At 49.4% G+C, this 22,906-nt stretch overlaps 1 protein-coding gene across 5 annotated transcripts in view; it reads left to right on the plus strand.

Moving 5' to 3' along the window:
- Positions 1–22,906, plus strand: part of EXOC6B (exocyst complex component 6B) — a 246,067-nt gene that overhangs the window by 217,389 nt on the left and 5,772 nt on the right. For all 5 annotated transcript variants that reach the window (XM_042872008.1, XM_042872009.1, XM_042872012.1 and 2 more), the window contains one exon: positions 19,752–19,864. In XM_042872008.1, coding sequence (XP_042727942.1) covers positions 19,752–19,864 — 113 coding nt within the window. The remainder of the gene's footprint in view (positions 1–19,751; positions 19,865–22,906) is intronic.

Below are 22,906 nucleotides of genomic sequence, written 5' to 3' on the forward strand. Positions count from 1 at the left end.
AAGGGAAGGGAAGGGAAGGGAAGGGAAGGGAAGGGAAGGGAAGGGAACTACAAGAAGGACCCAGGCCAGAGGATGTAGTGGAAGCAGAATAAAGGAGAAATCTGTAAAAAAGAATAAAATATGCATATGCAAAAAATAAATATCTGAAGGGGGGCTGTAAGAGAGAAGGGGTCACTCTTTAGTAGGATCTGTTGTGTTAGCACATGGGGAAACGGTTTCAAACTAAAAGAGGGGAGATTTAGACTGGGTTTAAATTCTTTACAGTAAGGGTGGTGAAGCAGTGGCACAGGTTGCCCAGAGATGTGGTGGATGCCCCATCCCTACAGAAAGCCAAGGTCAGGCAAGACGGGGCTGTGAGCAGCTGATGGAGCTGTGGGTGTCTCTGTTCACAGCAGGGGAGTGGGACCAGATGGACCTTCAAAAGTCCCTTCCAACTCAACCAGTTACTGTCATTCCGTGGTTCTATGAAATAGCAGGGGGCAGTGGGTTTGGAGAAGTGGTGGGAGCTTTCTGGGAGCAGTGGTTGTGTTGATGATGGCCTGTGGAAGGTGCATGGCTGATGCACCGAGCATCTTTTCCACCTCTGATAGCTCCTAAAGCAGAGGAACACCCAGCTCCTGTCAACAGTTGCCTTTTGGAGCACCTTCACCTTGCCCTTGCTCGGGTTCTTTGGCACCCAATGGAGCTGAGTTCTTGTAGGGTCTTGTCTCCATTTTCAGCAACCTGCTCTAAGCAGGCACTGGGCAGAATCACCCCAAATAGCTTCAGAGTCACCCAGAACCCTGCTGGGTGATGTCTCGAGCTGCAACCACCCCACCTTTAGCAGGATTTGGGGATGTGGGGGCACCAAAGAGCCCTTCCAACTCCAGAAGTTCTGTGGTTCCGCATGTTTACATCTCCGAGGTCACTACCTGCCAGCTTCTATTTGTCACTGACCCTTCTGCTCAAAAACAAAGATTAAATTGCATTCAGAGCAACCACATAAGCCTCGTTTTCTGGAGGCAGCCATCCTTAGGGGATGGAGTTGGCAGCCAAGAGCAGCATTGGTTCCTACAAGGATTCCTGCACCGTCAGCAGGAGGATGCGCTGAGCTGCGCCTGGAGCCCTGGCATTGGGATGCTACACAGGCACTTGCCAGGAGCACATCTATGTCTGCTCGTGTCCCCTCTCCCCACCACTTCAATCCTTTCCTTGATTTTTATTTTTTAATTTTTTTTTTTTTTAATTTTTTTTCTTTCTTTCTTTTTAAAAATGAAGTTCAATATTGAAATGGAAACACATGGCGGTGCTGGTGCCGGTGGTGTCTATTTTTTTTCTTTCCCCAAATACCATGTTAATTTAAAAAAGGCCCTTTTCATTACCCGTTATATACACAAGGGCTACAGATTACAAATGCAGAAAATTAAATGGTAAACTCTGCTGCAGGGCCTTGGGGGGAGTAAGGAGAGCCTCCAACCCCCCCGCCTGCATCACTGCCTCCTCCCGGCCCCTCAGCCACAAAGGATGGGTCAGATCCTTATCAGCCTGAAATTGTACTCATAACAGCAGGCTTGCTCATTTTCCCAGTGTTAAATGACTTTTGTGCATAGATTTGAAATGAATGAAGGATTTTTTCTTCTTGTTTTCTTTTTTTTTCCTGCTTCTAGTTCCAAGTTTTTTTTCCTTTTTTTTTTTTTTGTTTTTTAAATCGCATTCGTCCCATTTCTGATCCTAGGTAATTAATGTGAATTACTGCAATCAATCTGACTCCCCTGAAGCCCTCCCATGGCTGCACTCCATAGCTATGGCTGCAGGTCTTATCATACCATAGAATATCATAGAATGGCTTGGGTTGGAAGGGACCTCAGGGATCATCAAGCTCCAGCCTCCGTGCTGCAGGCAGGGCCACCAACCTCAATATCTAATATAGACCAGGCTGCCCAGGGCCCATCCAACCTGGTCTTGAACACCTCCAGGGCATCTACAACCTCTCTGGGCAGCATAAGGGCACAGCAGCATCCATCCTGGTGCAATAAACCACATCCCTTCTTTCACTGTTCCCATTTTAAACCTTTTATTTTCATCTTCTGTGATGCCTCTTTTCAAGAGGGATGCTGAATTACTCATCAAGTTAGCCTGGAATATTTATTGTACGTAATATATGATATAACCCAGTATATAATATAATCCAATATATAACATAATTCTATATATAATATCATCCTTTCCAAAGGAAAACAAGACCCAGGCAATTGCACTGCCTGCAATCTGTGTGCCTTCCCCCCTCCCCTCCGCTCCTCCCAGTATTTGCACTGGAATTTCATGAGGGTGCAGGGTTATTAAATTACAATGAGCTTCATGGAAATCAGCATCCAGATGACAAGGGAAGCCCAGTGAGCATCGTGCCTGCAGCTCATGCCTCGTTACCCTTGCAGAACCTACAGGGCTGGGATAACATCCAAGCAACACTGGCCCAGCCTTGTATCCAAGTCAGTGGGTCATGAAACTCAAATCTATAGGAAGCCACGCTTGCTTAATTTGCTATTGACTGAAACACTTGTCCAGAGCTTGGGATGAGCCACTGGCTGCCTCTGCATGACCTGACCCTGTGGTCCCACGTGGCCTAATTATTTTTATAAACAAGGAATTGCTGATTTTCAGCATCTCGGCAACTGCGGGCTGTTTATTTCTGGGCTTTGTTTGCTCATCTGTAGTGGGGGGGACCTTCTGGCTCTCTACAGCTCCCTGAAAGGAGGTGGAAGAGGAGTGGGAGTCACCCTCTGCTCCCAGATAACAGTGATAGGATGAGAGGTGATGGCCTCACATTGTGCCAGAGGAGGGTCAGGCTGGGTATTAGGAGACATTGCTTCAAAGGATGATCAGGAACCCAGAGAAGTGCTGGTGGCACTGTCCATGGAGGCAATGCAGAACCTTGGACATGTGGCACTTGGGGCTAGAGAGAAACCTGGGGATGGAACCCAACATCAGTGTGCATGGCTACAAGCTGACCTATTGTGATGGTTTGCATGGTGTTCCATCCAACATTCAAGAGCTTAATGTAGAAAAGAGGCAGGATGCAGAACTAGCATCCATGTGAGGATGGATGACTGGGGCACAGAGGCAATGTGGCATTCTAACTGACACACAAACACGTTTCCCAAGGACATCAGTCCCCTGTGTGGTCCATGAGCTGCTGGAGGACGGGTCTGAAGATCAGCAGCTCCAAGGTGCTTTGTGGCAGTAGCTCAGCTCTTGGCTTTGTGGCTGCTTTCAAGTGAATTTCAAGCTGCCCAGAGGGGCTGTGGATGCTCCATCCATGGAGACACCCGAGGTCAGGTTGGACGGGGCTGTGAGCACCTGCTGGAGCTGTGTGTGTCCCCATTCACTGCAGGGGAGTTGGACCAGATGGCCTTTAAAGGTCCCTTCCAACTGAAACCATTCTGTGTTTTGATGGTTCTATGGTGTGTCACAGAATCATAGAATCCTAGAATGGCCTGGGTTGAAAAGGACCACAATGATCATCTAGTTTCAACCCCCTTGCAGGCAGACACTGCCTGGGGTTCCCTGGGCTGGGAGCACAGGAAGGGAAATCTCTGAGAGCTTCTGTGCATTCACTCTTGGGGATGTTAAAAACATAGCAATAAGCAGCACTGTATTTAACACTGCACACATCTGCAGCACAAGGGGAGGAGAATATCAAATGCCTGATGTTCTGCAGGCTGCTTGGAGGCAGTGTTGTTTCCCCTCTTGCACATCGGAGCATCTTTGCACTCCTGCTGTCGGCATTAGGTTAAGCCTGCAGGCACAAAGATGATTAACAACCCGTATGATTTCCATCCTAGCTGCAGTATCACTCCAAATCTTTCTCCCTTCCCAATCTACAAAGATTGTTTTCAGTTCTGAGCTGCTGTATGGTCTTCCAGAAGCTCTCTTTGCCTTTGGGGTCGGGGTGCAAAGACTGTGTGGAAGTCACAGGCCCCCTGAATAGGTAAATAAGTGATGAGATATCATGAAAAATTTGTATTTTGAGCACAAGGTGAGCTCAGTGCATGCCACAAGCTTGCTCAGCTTGTATTTATTTTTAATTTTTCTTCTGTTTTGAGTTTGGTCTGACTTATTCATGCTTCCATCCCAAGGGGCTTTCGGCAAACGAGCCCTTCATAAAAAGGTTCGGAGGGGAAAAGCTCAGAGCAGGTTGAAGAAGGATAGGAGAAGGCATGAAGGCAGGAATGAGAAATGAGGAGGGGAGAGAGGCTTGTTAGCAGCAAAGAGACAAGCAGTAGGAATACCAAGAGGGATTTCCACGTGGAGCTCTGATGTTAGAAGAGCAGCGAGCGGCGTGTTTGGGGCTGCACACCCTGGAGGTGAGGGGGAACTGCTTGCGGTGGATCCTGCTCTTCATCTATGATTTACAGCAGCATCCCACCTGAGAGACAGCAACTGCAGACTCCGGGCTGCTTCTCCAAAAAGATGAAGTTCACCCAAGGGTGAGAGCAATCCTGCTGAGTGGAAATTGTAGCATCGCCGGCAATTGGAAATGAAACCCTGCGTGCAGTCGCCTCCGGGGATGTGCGAGTAATTCTATCCCATATGGAGCGAGAGATGGGAGTAGGTTGGGTGTAGAAGCAGCCAGGCTGACTCTTCTTTCCAACATTTTCTGGTTGAATTAGGGGCCTCTCTGTGTTTTCTGCTGCAACAAGCTGATATCCCCTTTTTTCCTTTTGTCTGAATGCATTGATACCCGCATATTGCCTGCAGTGTTCTCACTCAGCCATCCTCTGCTTTTGATGAATGCCCTGCAGGTGATTTGTTTCCTGCCATGAGAATGATGCCTGCATTCCCTCTGTTTCCTTTCCCAAACCCATTTTCGTATTAACACTGCATGCTGCCATCTGCAGCTGATGGGTCACAGGTGGCAGCATTGCTTAGGACCACTGAGATGATCAGAGGGCTGGAGCACCTCTCCTATGAGAAGAGGTTGAGGGAATGGAGCTTGTTTAGCTTAGAGAAGAGAAGGCTCTGGGGAGACCTCATTGTGGCTTTCCAGTACTTGAAGGGAGTGTATAAACAGGAGGGGGAACAGCTATTTACAAGGGTGGATGGTGATAGAACAAGGGGAATGGTTTTAAACTGAGACAGGGGAGGTTTAGGTTGGATATTAGGAGGAAGTTTTTCAGCCAGAGGGTGGTGAGGCACTGGAACAGGTTGCCCAAGGAGGCTGTGGATGCCCCATCCCTGCAGGCATTCAAGGCCAGGCTGGATGTGGCTCTGGGCAGCCTGGTCTGCTGGTTGGTGACCCTGCACACAGCAGGGGGTTGGAACTGGATGCTCATTGTGGTCCTTTTCAACCCAGGCCATTCTATGATTCCATGAAATGAACACATCACAGCCACCTCCTGCATCAGTAGGCGATGCCATGTCTGAAGGTGAGAAGGGCAGCCTTACTGTCACCAGGTTCCTCTTCTTCAGGATCTCACAGGGAGCAGTCAGCCCGTGACAGGGATTGGAATGGAATGATCTTTAAGGTCCCTTCCAGCCCAAGCCATTCCATGAGCCTTTGATTCTGTGGTTCTTTGAGGATGTATATCGGAACAAGTTGCCCAGAGATGTGGTGGGTGCCCCATCCCTAGAGACCATCAAGGCCAGACTGGACTAGACACTGGTCTATATGTGATGTTCCTCTTCAATGCAGGGGAGCTGGGCAAGATGACCCTCAGAGGTCCCTTCCATCTTTAAGCATTATATGATTCTGTGATTCTATATAGACAACACTTACTCTCTCCTTTTTCTCTGCATGGAAAAGCTTTCATTACCCTGGTAGGTGTGTATCAAAGTTTCTTGTTTCTGTTTAAGATTTCCTGGTCATCTCCACCACGACAACTCACTAAAAGTAAGACTTTTCACCTTTGTCAAGCAATCAACAGCTCTGGGGTTGGGTGCAAGGGAGAGTGATGGCAAGGCTGGTGTTGGGAAACAGCCCTGGCTTTGGCTGGTCCAGGAGGGCTCCAGCTCTGCCACATCTCTGCCTACAAGGAGCTCTTGTGGTAGCTGGTGCTATGTACTGCTAATTACAGAGTGCTTAATGGGGTCACGGGCAGCCCCAGGCAGCAGAGCAGAGCTTCTGGGCTCCAGGGCAGCTCTGTTGGGGAGCAGGATGGGAGAAGGGGTGGGGACTTGTTTAAAAATACTGTCACAGGGCAATGTAGAGTGCCCTTGCCATGCAGAGGTGGAAAATGATGTGCCAGAAGCAAAGGCAGTGTGATGCCATCACATCCCTTCTTTGCGTCAGTTCAGACATTGCCGTTGCAATACCATGTTTCTGGTCCAAAAAAAAAGACAAATTTGCCTTATGGAAGGCACATGCACGTGTGTCCCTGTTTGCACAGTCCCTTGTCTTTTGCAGTAGCAGTGCTTTTGCTATGGGTTTTGCACTGCACCACCTCAGTCCCTTTTCTGCCTTTCAGCCTCCACCGTGCCTGTAGCAGTCTTGCTTTCTTATTTATTTAAATATATATATGTTTGTATCTAACAATGACCTCAGCTGTTTGTTTAAGGAGTTCATAACCCCGTGTGAGCTTTACGACGATGAAAAGGAAATTCACGAGAAGCCCTTTGGTTCCGAGGGTCTGGCGCTGATCTGCTGGGGTTCTGCTTTATGTTCCTATCAAACAATAATAAAACGACCAGAAAGGGGAAAGTAAACAGCTCGGTGTAAATAAAGACGAATCCTTGTCATTCTGCCTTCCTCTCATAGCTCAGGAAATAAGTGAATGAGGCAGTGAAATGGGGACGGAAGTGCACGCACCTATGTGTACATCCTGACGTCTGAGAAGCCTTGAGAAAAAGAAAAGCTTTGAATAGAAGGAAATCAGGCAGCGTAGTGGTGGTGCACAATGCTGAGCCTCTTGTGTTTGCTCAGAGGAGGGATGCTGGGTTCGGAGCCTTGCTGTGTTGGGTGTGATGTTTGATGCCACCCAAGTTGTGTGGGATGGTCAAATTCTGGAGGGTGTTTGGATGCTCCATCCACGGAGGTGCTCGAGGCCATGGATGGGGCCCTGGGCAGCTTGTTGTGATGGACACCCAGCCCATGGCAGGGGTTGGGGCTGGGTGGGCTTTGGGGTCTCTTCCAACCCAACCATTCTGTGATTCTTTCATTCTGTGGCCATGATTACTGTGGAGTAGTCAAGAGTGAATGGATCCTTCGGTCTGCAGAGCAAAGGGCTGCTGCTGAAATACGAGTGGCTCTTCCCCAAGCAGAAGTGGGGTCAGTGCAGGATCATTGCTCTTCTCTGGTAGAAATTCTCCCAAAGTTTTTTGCAGAAAAACCCTAGAATCATGGAGTCATACAGTAAACTGACTTGGAAGGGACCCATGAGGACCATTGAGTCCAACTCTTATTTTGCTCTGTTGAAGAATCAGTTGAGTGCCAGGACTAGCTGCTGTAGGGTGACAGGGAGGAGAAGATTTGGGGGAGAAGTAAGGACTTGTCCTTAAATTGGACAGAATCACAAGATCCCATCCTGCTTGAGGATGGAACCCCTCGGGTCCTTCCAGTCCAACACTGCCCCAGCAAGGACACCCAGAGCTGTGACCCCCTGGCAGTATTTGGGGGTCCCCAAGAAGGAGACCCCACACCTCTCTGGTCTCCGTGCCAGTGCTCCAGCACCCTCCCAGCACAGCAGGGGAAGTCCAGGGGGAGCTCCTGGACTTCTGGCTATGACCAGTGCCCTTAACATCATTGAGCAGAGCCATCTATGGCCATGGGTGACCAACACCTGTAGAGCAATAGGATGCCTTTCAGGATGTGTCTCAGCCATATGGACATCCTCCAAACACCAAGCCCTCCGTTTCCATCCAACCTTACTGGAGGCCTGCAAGCTTAAAGAAGCATACCTAAAGTGGAGTGTAGCATTCAGTGATGGAAATTGCTCTCCCTTAGTGGGCATGGTGGGGGTGAGTGCACGGTTGGACTTGATGATCTCGATGGTCTTTTCCAACCTTAATGATTCAGTGGACATCACCCTCTTTTCATGGCTTTGTTTTTTTTGACTGCACTCAATGGCCAACACTTTCTCCATGCCCTGAGCTGGGGCAGCTCTGTCACCATACCCTGCTCCCCCTATGCCCCCCTCCCATGCTTTGTGCCCAGCTCTCACCTCTTCACCCCACCAATTGCTTTCTCATGAAACATCTTTTCCCTGCTTTTCGGACCCTGTGCATCAAGGTGATCTCACTGCAGCCCGTCTGCTCGCTGCCCTGCTTGGCCTGCCCCAGTTCTTGGCATCCGAAATGGGGCTTTGTTTACACCTTTCCAAGGCTCTGACAATAAGCGCGAGGCCATCCAGAGGTTAGTGTGACACCGCGCGAGGAAAGGCTTTGCTTTGCTTTGCTTTGCTTTCAGATTCCTCCCGAGGTTTTTAGCTGCAACAAATGGCCATAAATCCTATTGCCCTGCTGCAGAGCGAGGCGAACAGATGCAGGATTGGGGCAAAAGCTCAATATTTTCTGTAAAGAACACTTTCTATAGAAAAGGGCAAGACGTAGCTGACTATGCTTTCGGATTAGGTTAGAATGCCAAGCCTTCTTCTTTACACCTTTCTTGGAAGCACTTTTTGAGGGCATGCCTGAGGGAATGGTGGGTAGAGCATAGGGCACTATGGACACATAGAGCTCAGCAATTTCATGGCCATGGGTTTCCAAGCCTGCTTTGTCCTGGAGATACTGAGTGGAGTAGAAGAGGCATCCAGAGGTGGAGGGGAAGGGGTTGGTGGTGTCCATTCCATTGAAAAAGGCATTATTTTACAGCGTGGATGGAAATAAAAGATGTAATAATAGATTTTAATCAAGATGATGGGGTTTTTTTTTTGCTATAATTTATTAGCCTCTACAAACTGCAGAAACCTTTTTCCCTTAAGCAGGGTGTTACCGACTCACTGATTTCGAACCTTCTGCAAAGTTATTTTATATCTGTTTCCTTTTAGCCAAATGTTTCCTACCAGTCTGCACAGCTGTTTTAAATATCCATTTGCTCGTGTGTCTGCCTTTCTGTAGAGCACGCTCTGGATGGCTCTTGCTCTTTTCCAAACAGTATTCAGGCTCTGGAAATATCCATCCCGCAGCCATATAAAATCAATTCTGATAAACCACCCAGGTGCTTCCATTGGCTGGATGGGTTTTGCAGGTGACACTGCCGAACTGAAGGGCTCCAGCACCTTTGTGGGGTGTCCTTGGAAGCTGTCTGCAAAGCACAGGTTGAACTCCTGTTGGAGACCTCCAGAGCTGTCACTGGTTCCTTTGCTCTGATGCTGAGTTGGTCCATCTTCAGTGGATCTTCTCGTGGCTGCTTGGCACAAGGATTGGTGCTCAGAGAGGAGCCATGAGGACAGCAAACTGGGAGAAAAGGATGGGTTTGGGATGAAAACCATCCCCTAATGAATGGGGAAAAGTGCTTATACTAGGGGATGGAGTTGGTAAAGTTATGGCTCTCCTGTTTCAGAGCTCAGTTCTGTGTAGACCGCAGGGATCCTCTGGAAGGTGGGATGAGTTTGAAGGGAAATTCCCAATGCAAGCAAAGAATCATAGAATGGTTTGGGTTGGGAGGAACCTTTAAGGTCATCTGTTTCCAACCCCCTGCTGTAGGCAGGGACATCTCCCTCTAGTCCAGGTTCCTCTCAGCTCCATCCAGCCTGGCCTTGAGTGCTTCCAGGGAACAGCATCCACAATCTCTTTGGGCTGCCATTAAAGAATTTTTTCCTAGTATCTACTCTAAAAACAGCACATTTCCAGCCTTGTAAGCAAGATGAAGACATCGATGCAGCACAGCAACCCCAGCACCACAGCAACATCCTTCCATGGTTGGGGAAGCAGAAAGCTGGAATCTTCCTGTTTCCAAATGGAAAAAAGTCCCAGGTCCAAGCCTGCCTCCCGCAAAGCCGAGTGAGGCACCACAGTGTGTTTTCTGTTTACAGTAGAGCTTAAAGAAATAAGCATCAGTTACATAGGGGAAAACTGAGAGCACAGTCAAATTGGACCCCAGGGCAAGGCTCGCCGGCAACAATAGACCCCATCCTTTCTGCTAAACAAAAAAGCTGAGGATAAGGAGGAAGTCATCATGAAAAGCAAGGGATGTATTAGCTTAGTTTTGAGCAAATGTTTAAAAAGAAAAGAAAAAAAAAAACGGAAAGAAAAGAAGGTATTTCAAGCACTTGCACTCGAGCGCTGGCTCTGGCCATATCCATTTCACCGCAGACAGCGTCTGCAAGTTGGTTGCACATGTGTGCACACAGCATCACGGTGGGGACAGCCGGCGTTTAAGAGGCTGCTGCCCCAGAGAGGCTTCCCTTGTCTGTCTGCCCTCTGCTTTTAGCTCTTTCCATGAGCATCCTTTAGCCCAGCTCGCGTGGTGTTTCTCTGTCGGTATTTCTGCAGCGATAGCTGCGGATGAGCTTCTACAGAGGCTGCACAAAACTCATTGCACGTGCAGGAGGGGCTGCTGCCTCCATCCCCATCTTCCCAAAGCCATTCCTCCTCATCCGGCTCCCAAACCCACCTCCTCCCTCCCTCTCCCCCTGCGCGAGGACGCGGGGAGGAAGCGCGCTGATAACGCTCATTAAATTTATAGCCACGTTGCGCCGTAATGTTTAATCAATGTTACGTGACTGTGTGCTGCAGCACGGGGTACAAGTTCAATGCAAGGTGAATCTTGTCTGAGATAATCTGAAAGTTCACGCAGAGGTGAAGGCAGCGGCGGCTTCGCGCAGACCGGCTCGGGGTTAGCAAGAGGTCATCTGGGTTTTTTGGGTGGTTTTTTTTTTTGTTTTTTTTTTTTTTTTCCCCTTTTTAATGTGTAAAAAAAAAGGAAAAAAAAAAAAACAAAAAAAAAAACTCAGCTTGCAAAGGACTTGGCATCATCTGAGCAACAGGAAAAATAACAGTGGCGTGTTGGCCCCGCGGGTCGGTACCCGGTGAGCGCCAGGTCCTGGCTGCAGGGCTGGAGACATGACAGCAATGCCTTTAGGGACAGAAAGAGCACATCCACGTGTCACAGCAGAGAAATGGGGTCCAGACACTCTGCCAGCTCTGTCCCTCTTCTGTGCACGGTGCAGGTGGGACCCTCCGTCCCACTCACTGGGCTGGGTGTCCCCAGTGGGGCTGGACTCACCTGGAAAAAGGGCTGGGTGGTCTCGAGGGGATGCTGCAGGTCCATCACTGGCCACTGGGCTGCATCAATCTGGGATGTTTGCCCCTAGAAAGCTGTCACTGCATGCAGTTATTTTGGGTAGGGCCAATGGTGCAAGTGGTCTGCTTGGGAGACTGCTGCTTTTTTTGCCTCTTCACCAGCCTTTGTTTGTATTTAGGGGATTCTGTGCTTTTCTTGATTAGCTCTTCTCTTTCTTTATCCAAGCATTCTGACCTGCAGCTGAGCTGTTCCTTCACATTCCCCCCCAATCAGCCCATTTGGAAGCACAGGTCAGGCAGGACAGCTCCAATAAGCTCCAAAGCAGAGGTTACCGAGCTCACTCCCCTCATAAATCCCCATTTCCAACCTTCCCCTCCTTTCTGCTGATACAAGCCCCGGGGCTGTGCTGGAGAGGCAGCCAGGGGCCAGCTGTCAGCTGAGAGCCACAGGTGCTGCTCCAGCAGCGCCAACAGCAGCTCCGCCTGCGCCTCGGCTGCAGGAAGAATGCAAGGCACGAGATGGGAAGAGGCAGAGGAGAGCCCTCCAAAAGATGTGTTTTTTTTCCTTCCTATACAAATCCCTCTTTGGTGACCACGTGGAAGTGTGTTTGCGTTCATTTTCAGTCATTTCGCTGCACTTTGGCACAATCCCTTGACTTTCTCACCCGGACTGTGGAGGCAGGGAGGGTATTGCTGCAGACCATGGGTGTCCATCCCTTTGGCTTGAGTGAAGAGGAACTGTCTTTGGCCACGTCCTCAATGTAGATAAGTAACAGAAGTTCTTTTATTTTATTGCATTTTCAATTAAAAAAATTTTAAAAAGGAGGGCTACAGAAACATCAAATTAGCAGGTTGGACACGTGTGCTGTTGATGAAGGGTAACTGAAGGCACAAAGCCATTCTCTCTCGACACTGAGCACGGGGCTTTCTACCAAAAGCAAAACCAGTTTCAAAACCACAAAATGCTTTTGTTCCCTCTTCACTTCTAAGAAAAATTGCCTGCAGCACAACAACCTCAGGAAGCTGAATTGAGCGTTTTCATAGAATCGCAGAATGACTGAACCACGGAGTGGTTGGGTTGGAAGGGACCTCAAAGCCCACCCATCCCCATCCGTGAGCTGGGTGCCCCCTGCCAGCTCAGGATGCCCAGATCACCATCCATGTCCTTGGGCAGCTCCAGGGGATGGGTCACCCACAGCTTCTGGAGGTTTTTGAGAAATGTGGAGATGTGGCACTGAGGTCAGTGGGCATGGTGGGAGTCAGTGGTTGAACTTGGAGATCTTCATGGTCTTTCCAACCTTAATGATTCTATGATTCTCTGGGCGGCCCAGACCAGTGCCTCACCGCCTTCTGGGCAGAGAATCTCCTCTTAACATCTCACCTAACGCTCATCTCTTTTAGTGTTAAGCCATTCCTCTTTGTCCTATCACTACCTGCTCCCTTACTACCATCCCAGTTGATGCAGCCCGGGATTCCCCAAGCTTCCAGCCCCAAATCCATTCCCATTACCTCCACTGCCACGGCACCGGGTGGCGAGGAGAAGCCATGGGAATGTTCTGCAGGAGACACCCCTGCATCGGCGATGAATCCCCCTTTGTGCTGTCAGTGGAGACACGAAGCGTTGTTCAATAGCAGTCCCTCGAGAGCAGCTCCCGGCACTCCCTGCTTCCTCTTGGCCGCTGCCCAGCGTTGTCTCTTTGTCCAATGCAGACTGGGGGATCTGCAGGGCAGAGAGCTGCTCGTCATGGCAAGCACCATGCAAACCTGTGAACCTGCAGGAAGAACCTTGTGGGTAGAAATAATTATTTTTACAGGTGCAAATTGGCTAATAAATAAGCATTCCAGTCTACTTGTGTTCCTTTAACCCGTTCATAAAATACCCCATCCACTTGGCTACCACCAGCACCGAAACTTCACAACGCCTGTGTTTTTGCACAGAATATCTGCACTGCTTTGTTATTTTTTCAGTTGGCATCGCACGGCGCTTTGCGATAGCTGGAGGAACGTGGGATTTCCCTAGAATTCAGTCCAGCCTTCCCCATGGGCAGCACTCCAGCCCAGTGACTAAGGCCATGGTTCTGCCCCAGCAAAGCCAGCAGGAGCACAGATGGAGCTGCAGGGACTTTCCAGGAGCCCTCGAGGCTGTCACCATGCTGTGATGTGTTAATCCTCCGCATCCCCACCCTTCAGCCTGGTGCTGACCTGAGAGCAGCCTTTCAGTGTCCAAAGGGGCTGTAAGAAAGAAGGGGACGGACTCTTCAGCAGGGTCTGTTGTGTTAGGATGTGGGGAAATGGTTTCAGACTCAAAGAGAGGAGATGCAGACTGGATATAAAGAAGCAGATTGTTATGATAAGGGCTCTGAACCATTGGCACAGGTTGCCCAGAGAGGTGGTGGGTGCCCCATCCTTGGGGACACCCAAAGTCAAGCTGTGAGCACCTGATGGAGCTGTGGGTATCCCCATTCGCTGCAGACAGTGGAACCAGATAGTCCTTGAAGGTCCTTTCCAGCTCAAACCATTCTGTGATTCAATGATTCTGCTGCTCCACGTTGATGCTGTTGAAGTCCAACAGCTCCTTCGTGTGCTGTGATGTGGGAGGCTGGGAGGCGAAGGGGGTTCCTCCTAATAAACGATGAACATTTGCAGATGGAAAAGCAGAAGACCTTTCTGTGCACACGGAAAACTTTTTGGAGACCTTCCCCTGGGAGCCTGATGTAAGAAATGCAGACCTATAAACAGGCAATAGTACAAGCCTGAAAATAACCCAGACTGGACAAATAAGGGCTTTGTCAGTCTCAAACCTCCCTCTGATACATACTCTGTCCCTTCTGCCATAAATCTTTCCAGATTCTTCTCATAGTTTTTTTGGTGGATTTTTTTTTTTTTTTTTCCAAGAACTTTTACAGATAGCAAAAAAGCAAAAAAGCAAAAAAAAAAATGGATGGAAAGATAAAATCGCTCCCTTAACTTGCAAAGTAAATCCAGCTAAGGTGCGAGATGAGAAACGTGGCGTTGGTTTTCTGCTCTTCTGTCTGAGCAGTGAGGAGGAATGACAGCCCCAGGTGGGACCTCTGCAGGGATTTGGGTCTTCAGAGCGACCCAAGCAGGCTGGACAGTATTGCACCTCCAGTCTAAATGAGTTCCTTTGAGTCTTTCTGATAAGCACCTAGGGCAAAACCAACTTCCCCTGGCCTCCATGTGTGTTGATGTCTTGCTTTGTGCGTCACGTTGGCTTGTGCAGCCAGTGCAGCGTAAGGTTACTGCAGTGCTAGGCACTCCCTTGCACTCCTTCCTTAGAAAGCAGCTTAGTTTCCAGTGAAATCAGTGACAAATCTACTGTTGCTTTCATTTAGGTCATGATTTTACCCTGTGTGTCTTTCACAAGTAATCAAAAAAACATCATGTTCCAATTCCCAGTGCCTTTTCTTCTTCGTGATGCTCTCGCCCAAACCCATGTCTCCCCGTGGGGTCGAGTATTTCTTTCTGCTTTCAGTATTACTTTCCCACGAGGCATAATGGCAACCTCACCAAAATAAATGATTTTGAATGTACTTGTCTGTGGCTGCTGGTGTGGGAAGCTCCTTGGGCTTTGTGCTCTGCAGTCACCCCACTGGGTGGCATCAGGGGCTGAGCGATCGGCTGTGGGATGGTTGTGTGCATGGGCATGGGCAAACAGGGACTTGGACTGGGTTGGATCCAGTGGTTTCTTCTGCTTTTCATGGAAATATTCAATATTCTTAGCTGGGTATTTTGTGGTCCCTCTGGGAGCAGCTTGTCTCTTCATTCAGGCGGGTTTAGTTGCGATGCTGGTAGGACCCAAGCCTCTTGCTGTTACCTTTCATCAATGGAGCTGTGGTGTCAGGTCATCAAAATATACTTTTTAAAGAAGAGATTTAGGATTATAAGGCAATGATGTGATCTCTTGCAAGCTGAAGCATGGCTGCTTTATAGAAGGCATTACGGAATCATAGAACGGCCAGGGTTGGAAAGGACTTCAAGGATCATGAATCTCCAACCCCCCTGCCACATGCATTGGGTCAAGGCTATTCATTCTGCTCACAGTGATGCTGGGAGAAGAGCATCAGACTTGGAGGTTATTAGGAAAGGAAGGGAACGTGATAATTGAGCCCTTTATAACTGATACCAGCATCCAATAAACATGTAAGGACATGATTAGTGGAGATGGTGGGGATGGATTGATGGTTGGGCTTGATTATAGAATCATAGAATGGCCTGGTTTGAAAAAGGACCACAATGATCATCCAGTTTCAAACCCCCTGCTATGTGCAGGGTCCCCAGACCCAGAGCCACGTCCAGCCTAGCCTTGAATGCCTCCAGGGATGGGGCATCCATAACCTCCTTGGGCGATCTCTTCCAACCTTAATAATTCTGTGATTCTATGAAGTGGTCACCAATGGTCATGAGTCGTCTTCCCCTTTTCATCCCCTGCCATGCTTTGGGTTTTTACAGGCAGGTGTTGCTCTACAGGAGACACAGCAGTAGCAATGCACCATGCTTTGCACCCATCTCGTGAGCCAACGTGATGCTTCTCATCCGTTGGTGGTGGTGGGTCTGCAGATGCTCTGGAGAGCCCTATTCATGCTCTCTGGTGTTGCTGAGAGTAAATATCGCAGGGGATGAAAAGGGAGGAGATACTGGTGTGGAGGATGTTGTATTTTTACTGGATGAAGGGTTTCGAGCTGACATCTGTAGACCTTGAAACAAGGGGAGAGTTTGTCTTCGGGATCGGGTTGGTTTCCCTTACACCATCTGGTTGCTGCATAGCTGTGAGTCTTGTGCCAGCCTGCCTCTGGCAACAGCTATTTTATAAATATATTTCCATAAATACCAACAGTTTAAGCATGAACTCAGCCTGAAGGAGTCAGGATATTAAAAAGCAGAGGGGCTGAGACACAGAGGAAGATGTAGCCACAAGAGCAGAGGCAGCAATGGCACTTTTACACCGGGATGTGCCTCTCTCACCCAGCAGGCATTGAAAATAGCTGTGCCATCAGTTCTGAAAAGGAAAAAGTTAGCAGAGCCAGGTATTGCTTGAAGTCAGGGATACAGGAAAGTTCATCTGTCCTGCAGTGGTTCCTGGCCTTTGTGTCTTCAAGGGAAGAGGTGGGGAGAGGTCCTTGTGGCCAAATGGTCCCATGTCAGCTCAGCCCTGTGATACCCCCCCACTGTCCATAGGATAAGTCTCTATTCTCTGCATTACTTTTCACCTTGAATCTTCCTTTCCTGCCACCGTTTTCAGCTCTAGGCACCGTGCATCACCTCCCAGGTCTGTGCACAGCCCATGGTGACACAGACAGCAGTTTCCATTCCCAGTGCAGCCATGTTCATTGGGGTTTTATATAAATACATATATATATACGTATACACGTGTGTGATTGCATAAAACCAGATTGCTTTCTTGTACCTTTCCCTGTACCTTTCCATTCTCCACTTCTGCATTCGTGCAAACACACAACTTGAGCACAGACAGCTCTCCTATATGCAGTCTTTGCAGCTGCAGGCTTGCAGCTGAGCACGCAGTTATTGCATTTCCCTATCGCCACAGTAAAAGCTCCCTTTTTTTCCCCCCCCCTCTTCTTTTCCTTTCCTCCAGTGTGCGCCCTGTCAGCTTTGATTTATAGCCTTGAAAAGCAGACTCTGGTTTGAAGAATTAATGGTATTTGCATATTTTATTTGGAATCTCCCCTGGAAGGCGGCTGCAGCCGTGGAGCTGCCCAGCGCCGCCGTGCAGATGCTCTTCTCCTTTCCTAATTTCTTTTTTTTTCCTGGTGTCATTCAGATTTAGCAGCAGAGGTGAAAAGTTTAAACAGTAAAAGCAATAAAACCACATTTATGTGACAGATAAATCGTCCAGAGACAGCTCCCTCTTGCAGCACCTTTCTCCCCTGGCTCCGACCTGTGCCTGTGGCTGAGCCCTGCAGTGCCCACTGTGCTCAGCCTCAGGCACCCTCAGTGCTGCTTGTGCCCTTCCAAGGTCCAGCCTGGGCGGGTTTGTGTTTAGGATGGTGCTTATTTACAGTTGTAGAATCATTCAGATTGGAAAAGAGCTCTAATATCCCCAAGCCCAATCCCTAACCCATCCCACCATGCCTACTGACCATGGTCCTCAGTGCCACATCTCCACAGCTCTTGGGCACCTCCAGAGATGGTGACCCCACCACCTTCCTATGCAGTCTGTGCCAGTGCCTGACAGCTCTTTTGGAGAAGAAATATCTCCTAATATCCAATCTGACCCTCCCCTGGCCATCACCTCTTGTCTTGTTGTTACCTGGGAGCAGAGGCCAACCCCCACCTCGCTCCATCTTCCTTCAGGCAGTTACAGAGCCGTGCGGTCTCCCCTGAGCCTCCTCTTCTCCAGACTGTCCCATCTCATTCCCTCAGCCTCTACCCATAAGATCTGTGCTCCAGATCCCTCGCAGCTCTGCTGCCCTTCTCTGGACACACTCCAGTACCTTGATACCTCTGTTGTAGTGAAGAGCCTAAAACTGAATACAGCACTTGAGTTGCAGCCTCACCAGCACCTTTGCACGCTGTTAATCACAGCCCCTCGTGCTTTTTTCTCCTTAACCCACTTCTAACCTTCGCCTTCTTATTTCTACCCCTTTTTTATTGCCCTACAGGGCATCCTACATGCATTCCCAGTGCAGGACAGACCTGCTGGAAGCACTGTGGGGTGGAAGGAGCACATGAAATCATACTCCGGGCTGCGGCTTTAGGGCGCCCTTTGGATAAAAAGACTCCCAACAATGTGCAGCCCTGGTTTGTAGCCGACCTGCAGCACAAAACCTTGGGCTGGAAGAGCCCTCCAAGGTCCCGGCTAATCCGTCCCCCCCGCCAGCGCTGGGGATTGTTCCCGACAGCTTCTTTTCTTTGCCCTGACCTACATAGTCAAAAAGAATCTTGTTGCACATTTTTGTTTTGTACCTTGAGGTCTTCGAGGAGCCAAATCCCCGTTCTTTGCCGGGCGGGTTGTGTTGTTAAACAGCGCCTGAGCCTTCAGGAAAACCATGGAGACGCGGGGGCACAATGAGGCCTCTATGGCCCTCGCTTCGCCTGGGGGCGGCCACGGGCAGACAATACCATGGGGCCCTTCCTTATGGGGCAGGCGCCGGGACGCTCGGCTGCTGCCGATGAAGACGTCGGCACTTGGCAGCCCTGAGCCACAATAGAGCGGTCACAGGGACAGGGGGAACCGTGGCTGCTTGTCATGAGCCGTGCGTTCCCCTCCAAGGCCTTCCAATACTTGAAGGGGGCACATAAACGGGAATGGGAACGGCTGTTTATGAGGGTGGATAGCGATAGGATAAGGGGGAACAGCTTCAAACTGAGACAGGGGAGGTTGAGGTTGGATATGAGGAGGAAGTTTTTCACCCAGAGGGTGGTGAGGCACTTCAACAGGTTGCCCAAGGAGGCCGTGGATGCCCCATCCCTGCAGGCATTCGAGGCCAGGCTGGATGTGGCTCTGGGCAGCCTGGTCTGGTCCCTGCACATAGCAGGGGGTTGGAACTGGATGATCATCGTGGTCCTTTTCAACCCAGGCCATTCTGTGATGATTATGCAAAAACACGGGCACTGTTGTAGAACCGTAGGCTCATACAACGGTTTGGGTTGGAAGGGACCCTCAAAGGCCATCTGGTCCCACTCCCTGCAGTGATCAGGGACATCTACAGCTCCATCAGGTGCTCATGCAGCCTGATCTTGAGGAATTTGGGGCACCACCACCTCTCTGGGACACCTTCCAGTGTCTTACTGCCCTTATTGTAAAACACTTCTTTCTCATGTGCAATCTAAATCTCCTGTCTTCATGTTTGAAACCGTTTCCCCTTGTCCTATCTCAGCAGACCCTGTTACGACCTTAAAAAGCAGATTTAAGCACATCTGCACCATGGTTTTTGAAAACCGTTTCTTAAGAAAGCTGGGACTTGCACTGTCTGCTGAGAAGTAGAAAAAATCATAGGTAAATGTCTCAGTTCATTCTCTTCCTGTATCTCGAGTACCACCCCTGGTATACTAAGGGACATGGTTTAGTGGGGTTGTGTTGGTGGTGGGTTGGACTGGATGATCTTGGAGGTTGTTTCCAACCTTGGTGGTTCTGTTATTCTATTCTTTGATTCTGTCTTTAAGTTGGAAAACACCTCTAAGATCATCTATCCGACCACCAACCCATCCCCACCACCATGGCAGCACCAGATGTGCTGGTGTCTTCCCACAAGGCTCAGCATCCCCAGCCATATTGGATGGGAAGTTGTCATGGGTCAGGAGAGAAGGGAGCCCACTGCAGTGTGGGGTATGTGGGAGCTCTCCCTTAGGTCTGCTGCCTTGGAAATCACAAATCCCACTGAGGTGAAGCACTGCATCTCTTTTCAGGTTCTGCCCACAACTTTCTTGGGGTGCCTCAGTCTTCATACCCTCCAGCAGGGTAGCACATCAGGCATGCAGTATGGCTCAAGGAGGTTAAGACTGCAAAACATGGCTTTTCTGGTTAACACCACCTGCTCAGGACCTTTGCCATGATTCAGATAAGCCATCTGCTTGCTCACCACCTCATTTTTGTTTGTTTTTCTTCCCTGCAGCTCCTGGATCTGTTCATCCAGTGGGACTGGTCGACGTACCTGGCTGACTACGGGCAACCCACCTGCAAGTACCTCCGGGTGAACCCCACCACAGCCCTCGTCCTGCTGGAGAAGTGAGTGCAGCAAGGGGCACCCCTAGACTTTTCAGCCCCAGATGAAGGTTTCGGAGCAGTGGGAGTGCTGACAAAGTCCTTCTTTATCCCACTAAGCTCCAGTTTTTCTATCAAGAAGCATTGATTTGGTTAAGGACTTTTATTTTTATATATTCTTAAGCAGGGTTTTCCTCGTTCTATGACAGACTTCCACTAGCATCTCAAGCTAGCCCCCAAAATCATATGAAAATGGCCAGCCTGCAGGCACTTATAGCTCTGTTTTCTGGTTCCATCAAGAGGGTCGTACACTAAAATCCCAGCTATGGGACAGAAAGGATATCTTTAGGTGGCTCCAAGGCTCTTAGAGAGGACAGGACCCATGTTCTCTGCTAAGGGTGAATCTCAGTTTCATTGAAGCCTGGACTTGCCCCAGGAGGTAATGTGCAAGCCAACCCTGGAGCTGTGCTGAGGAGCAGCTGACCCCAATGGTCATCTCCATGTGTCCTCTGTGGAGAGGTGAGATGCACCCTGGAGCACAAAGAGGGTTTGGCAGTCCTCTGAGCCCAGTCCACGCTCTGAGCAGCTCACAGTTAATAATTCCAGACTTGGAAAATCCCAACCCACATGGTGAACTCGGGCATGGAAGCAGCATGTTGGCTTCAGTCCCAAATAGTGGGGTTCACTGCTCTGGTAACCCCTCCAGCATGTACCTGCTGTCAGAGACAAGTGCCACCAAGTCACTCTTCCTCACCAGGTCACTCATCCTCACCAGGAGGATCAGCCCTGCTCTGCCCTCTTTGCTTCCATCACACCTCACCAGCAAAGTAACAAGCCCAGAAGAATAATTCCTGATTTCCTCATTCTGTGCTCACTCCATGGTTGGGTCTGGCATGGAGGAGTGGGCAGGATGAGCGAGCTGGTGGTTGGGTTTTGGTTTGGTTTAACGTGAAATCAGATCCTTGGGTAGAATTTGAATTGTTTTTCAGAGTACCTCTCGCTTCTGTTGCACGTAGAGTAGAAGATGCCCAGTTTGATGTTGGGGTGAAGCCTTTAGAAGCATAAACTGGGTGTGCTTTGAGGCTTTGGATGTGGGTCTGTGCTGTCTGCAGTCCACTCAACTGCACCTCCTCCCTTCCCTGGCTCATTTCACATCAACCCACACCATCCAAAGGCTGTCAGTCTGCACCCAGGGTCTGCAGTGGAGCACTGTGTCAGTGCAGAACGCTTTTATACACCATAGCCATATTATATATGTGCATCGTGCAATACGTTGCATCATCTGCAGTATATTTGCAACCCTCCATCCATGGTGCAAAAGTGTGCAGTATATTCAGAGCTATCCATAAAGTGGAAAAAAAAAAAAAAGAAAGCTGAACGTTTGGACACGAAGCAGCCGGGTTGTGTAACTTGTTCTCATGATTATCTCTTTTCCTAATCACACATCTCCCATAGGATATCACGAGTGTAAGTATGCTGCTTGCTTGGGCTTTTACCCTCACCTTGCAGTGACTTTATTGTTTGATTTAAATGGAGCACTAAATGATCTAAATGCAAGCTGCCTTTGAAACAGTTCCCTCTGGTAACTCTATCGTCTCAAATGCACTAATTAGAACTAAAAGAGGAGCTTTTACTGCCTCGCTTTTTTTTTTTCTTTTTTTTTTTTTTCTCTTATAGATTAATTTAAACAAAGCTTGGCTCTATTTAAGGCGGTGTTTGTTGACAGGGGTGGGGACAGCATTGAGCTCTCTCCTTCCCTTCCTCTTACTTTTAATTCCTGGGCCAGCACAGAGGGACCGCATTACACAACCAGCCTCAGCTATCCTGAGGCTCTGCAGGCACAATAGTGTGGATCCCCTAAAGATCTGCCTCTATTTCCAACCTGTTCTTGGTGTTAGGATGCATAGCTCTATCTAGAACCACGTTCTCCAGCTCTTGTAGCCCAAGGCTGGAAAAGAATGGGGCTGGCACATGGCACCCCAGTGTTGACCCCCACGATGGTGGTGAGGCACTGGAGCACATGGCCCACAGAGGCTGTGGATGCCCCATCCCTTGAGGTGTTGAAGGCCACATTGGATGGGTGGCCTGATCTGGAGGTTGGCAACCCTGCTTATGGCAGGAGGTTGGAACCAAACGATCTTTGAAGTCCCTTCCAGCCTTCGCCATCCTATAATCCTATGAGTCTATGATAAACCTGGCTTTTTTTAAGGCTGTTTCTCCATCCACGGCCTCGTGCCTCCAAGCTGCCCTCCCAACCCAACCACCTGCTGGGAGTCCCTCATGCTGACACCGTCACCCTTTGGAGAAACCCTTTGGACCCCGCTCCATCCCTGCAGGCACACACGGGCACAGGCTTGCTCTTGCTCTACGAGCAGCATGAGCCCTGAGTAAACATGCTGCGTCCCAGCCCTGCTCCCTGACAGCAACACTAATGCAGCTGGTTGGCACCCAGCAGTTTTGTAACCCTCTTCTCTATAGAAAAGATCCTTCTCACCTTGAGTGACAGTTGGGTGTAGGTGGGAAATGCCCATTGCACACAGTGGGGAAGCACGCACCCGTAGTTGCTGCAGGACTTTGTGTTCTGCAGGCATGTTCCTCATTGGGGAAGTGGGGCTGGTAGCAGCATGGCGCCTCCAAATCCACATGGGAGATACCAGCAGCTCCTGTCTCATCCCATTTGGGATGGGTTCAGTGCATTGCCAGCAGTGCTTGGTCACCCCGACCCCACAGCTTTCTCCTTGCAACTCCTTCCCAATCACTCAGTACACCCCAAGATTTCCTTGCATAAAACGTGCAGTTCTTGAGAAACATCTCATGGAAATAAATCTGCACCTGAGCATGTTCTGTGAGATTTTGGGGCTGCTAAGGCAGAGGATGCCAGGCCTTCCTTACTTACGGGTATCACCGGGCAGAAGAAACTCAATGCTTTTTTGCCCATGGGGTGACCACAGGTGGAGGTTTCTCAAGGTGCAGGTTTGCTTCCAGCACATCTGATGTCCCTGCACAGCCTGTGAGATGGAGATGGAGAACTCTCAGCTCTATGGGAAGGTGTTTGAGGGAGGGGTG

The sequence above is a fragment of the Lagopus leucura genome, unplaced genomic scaffold (genome assembly GCF_019238085.1).
Source record: "Lagopus leucura isolate 7727_CA_CO unplaced genomic scaffold, USGS_WTPT01 Super-Scaffold_100004, whole genome shotgun sequence".
Taxonomy (NCBI): domain Eukaryota; kingdom Metazoa; phylum Chordata; class Aves; order Galliformes; family Phasianidae; genus Lagopus; species Lagopus leucura.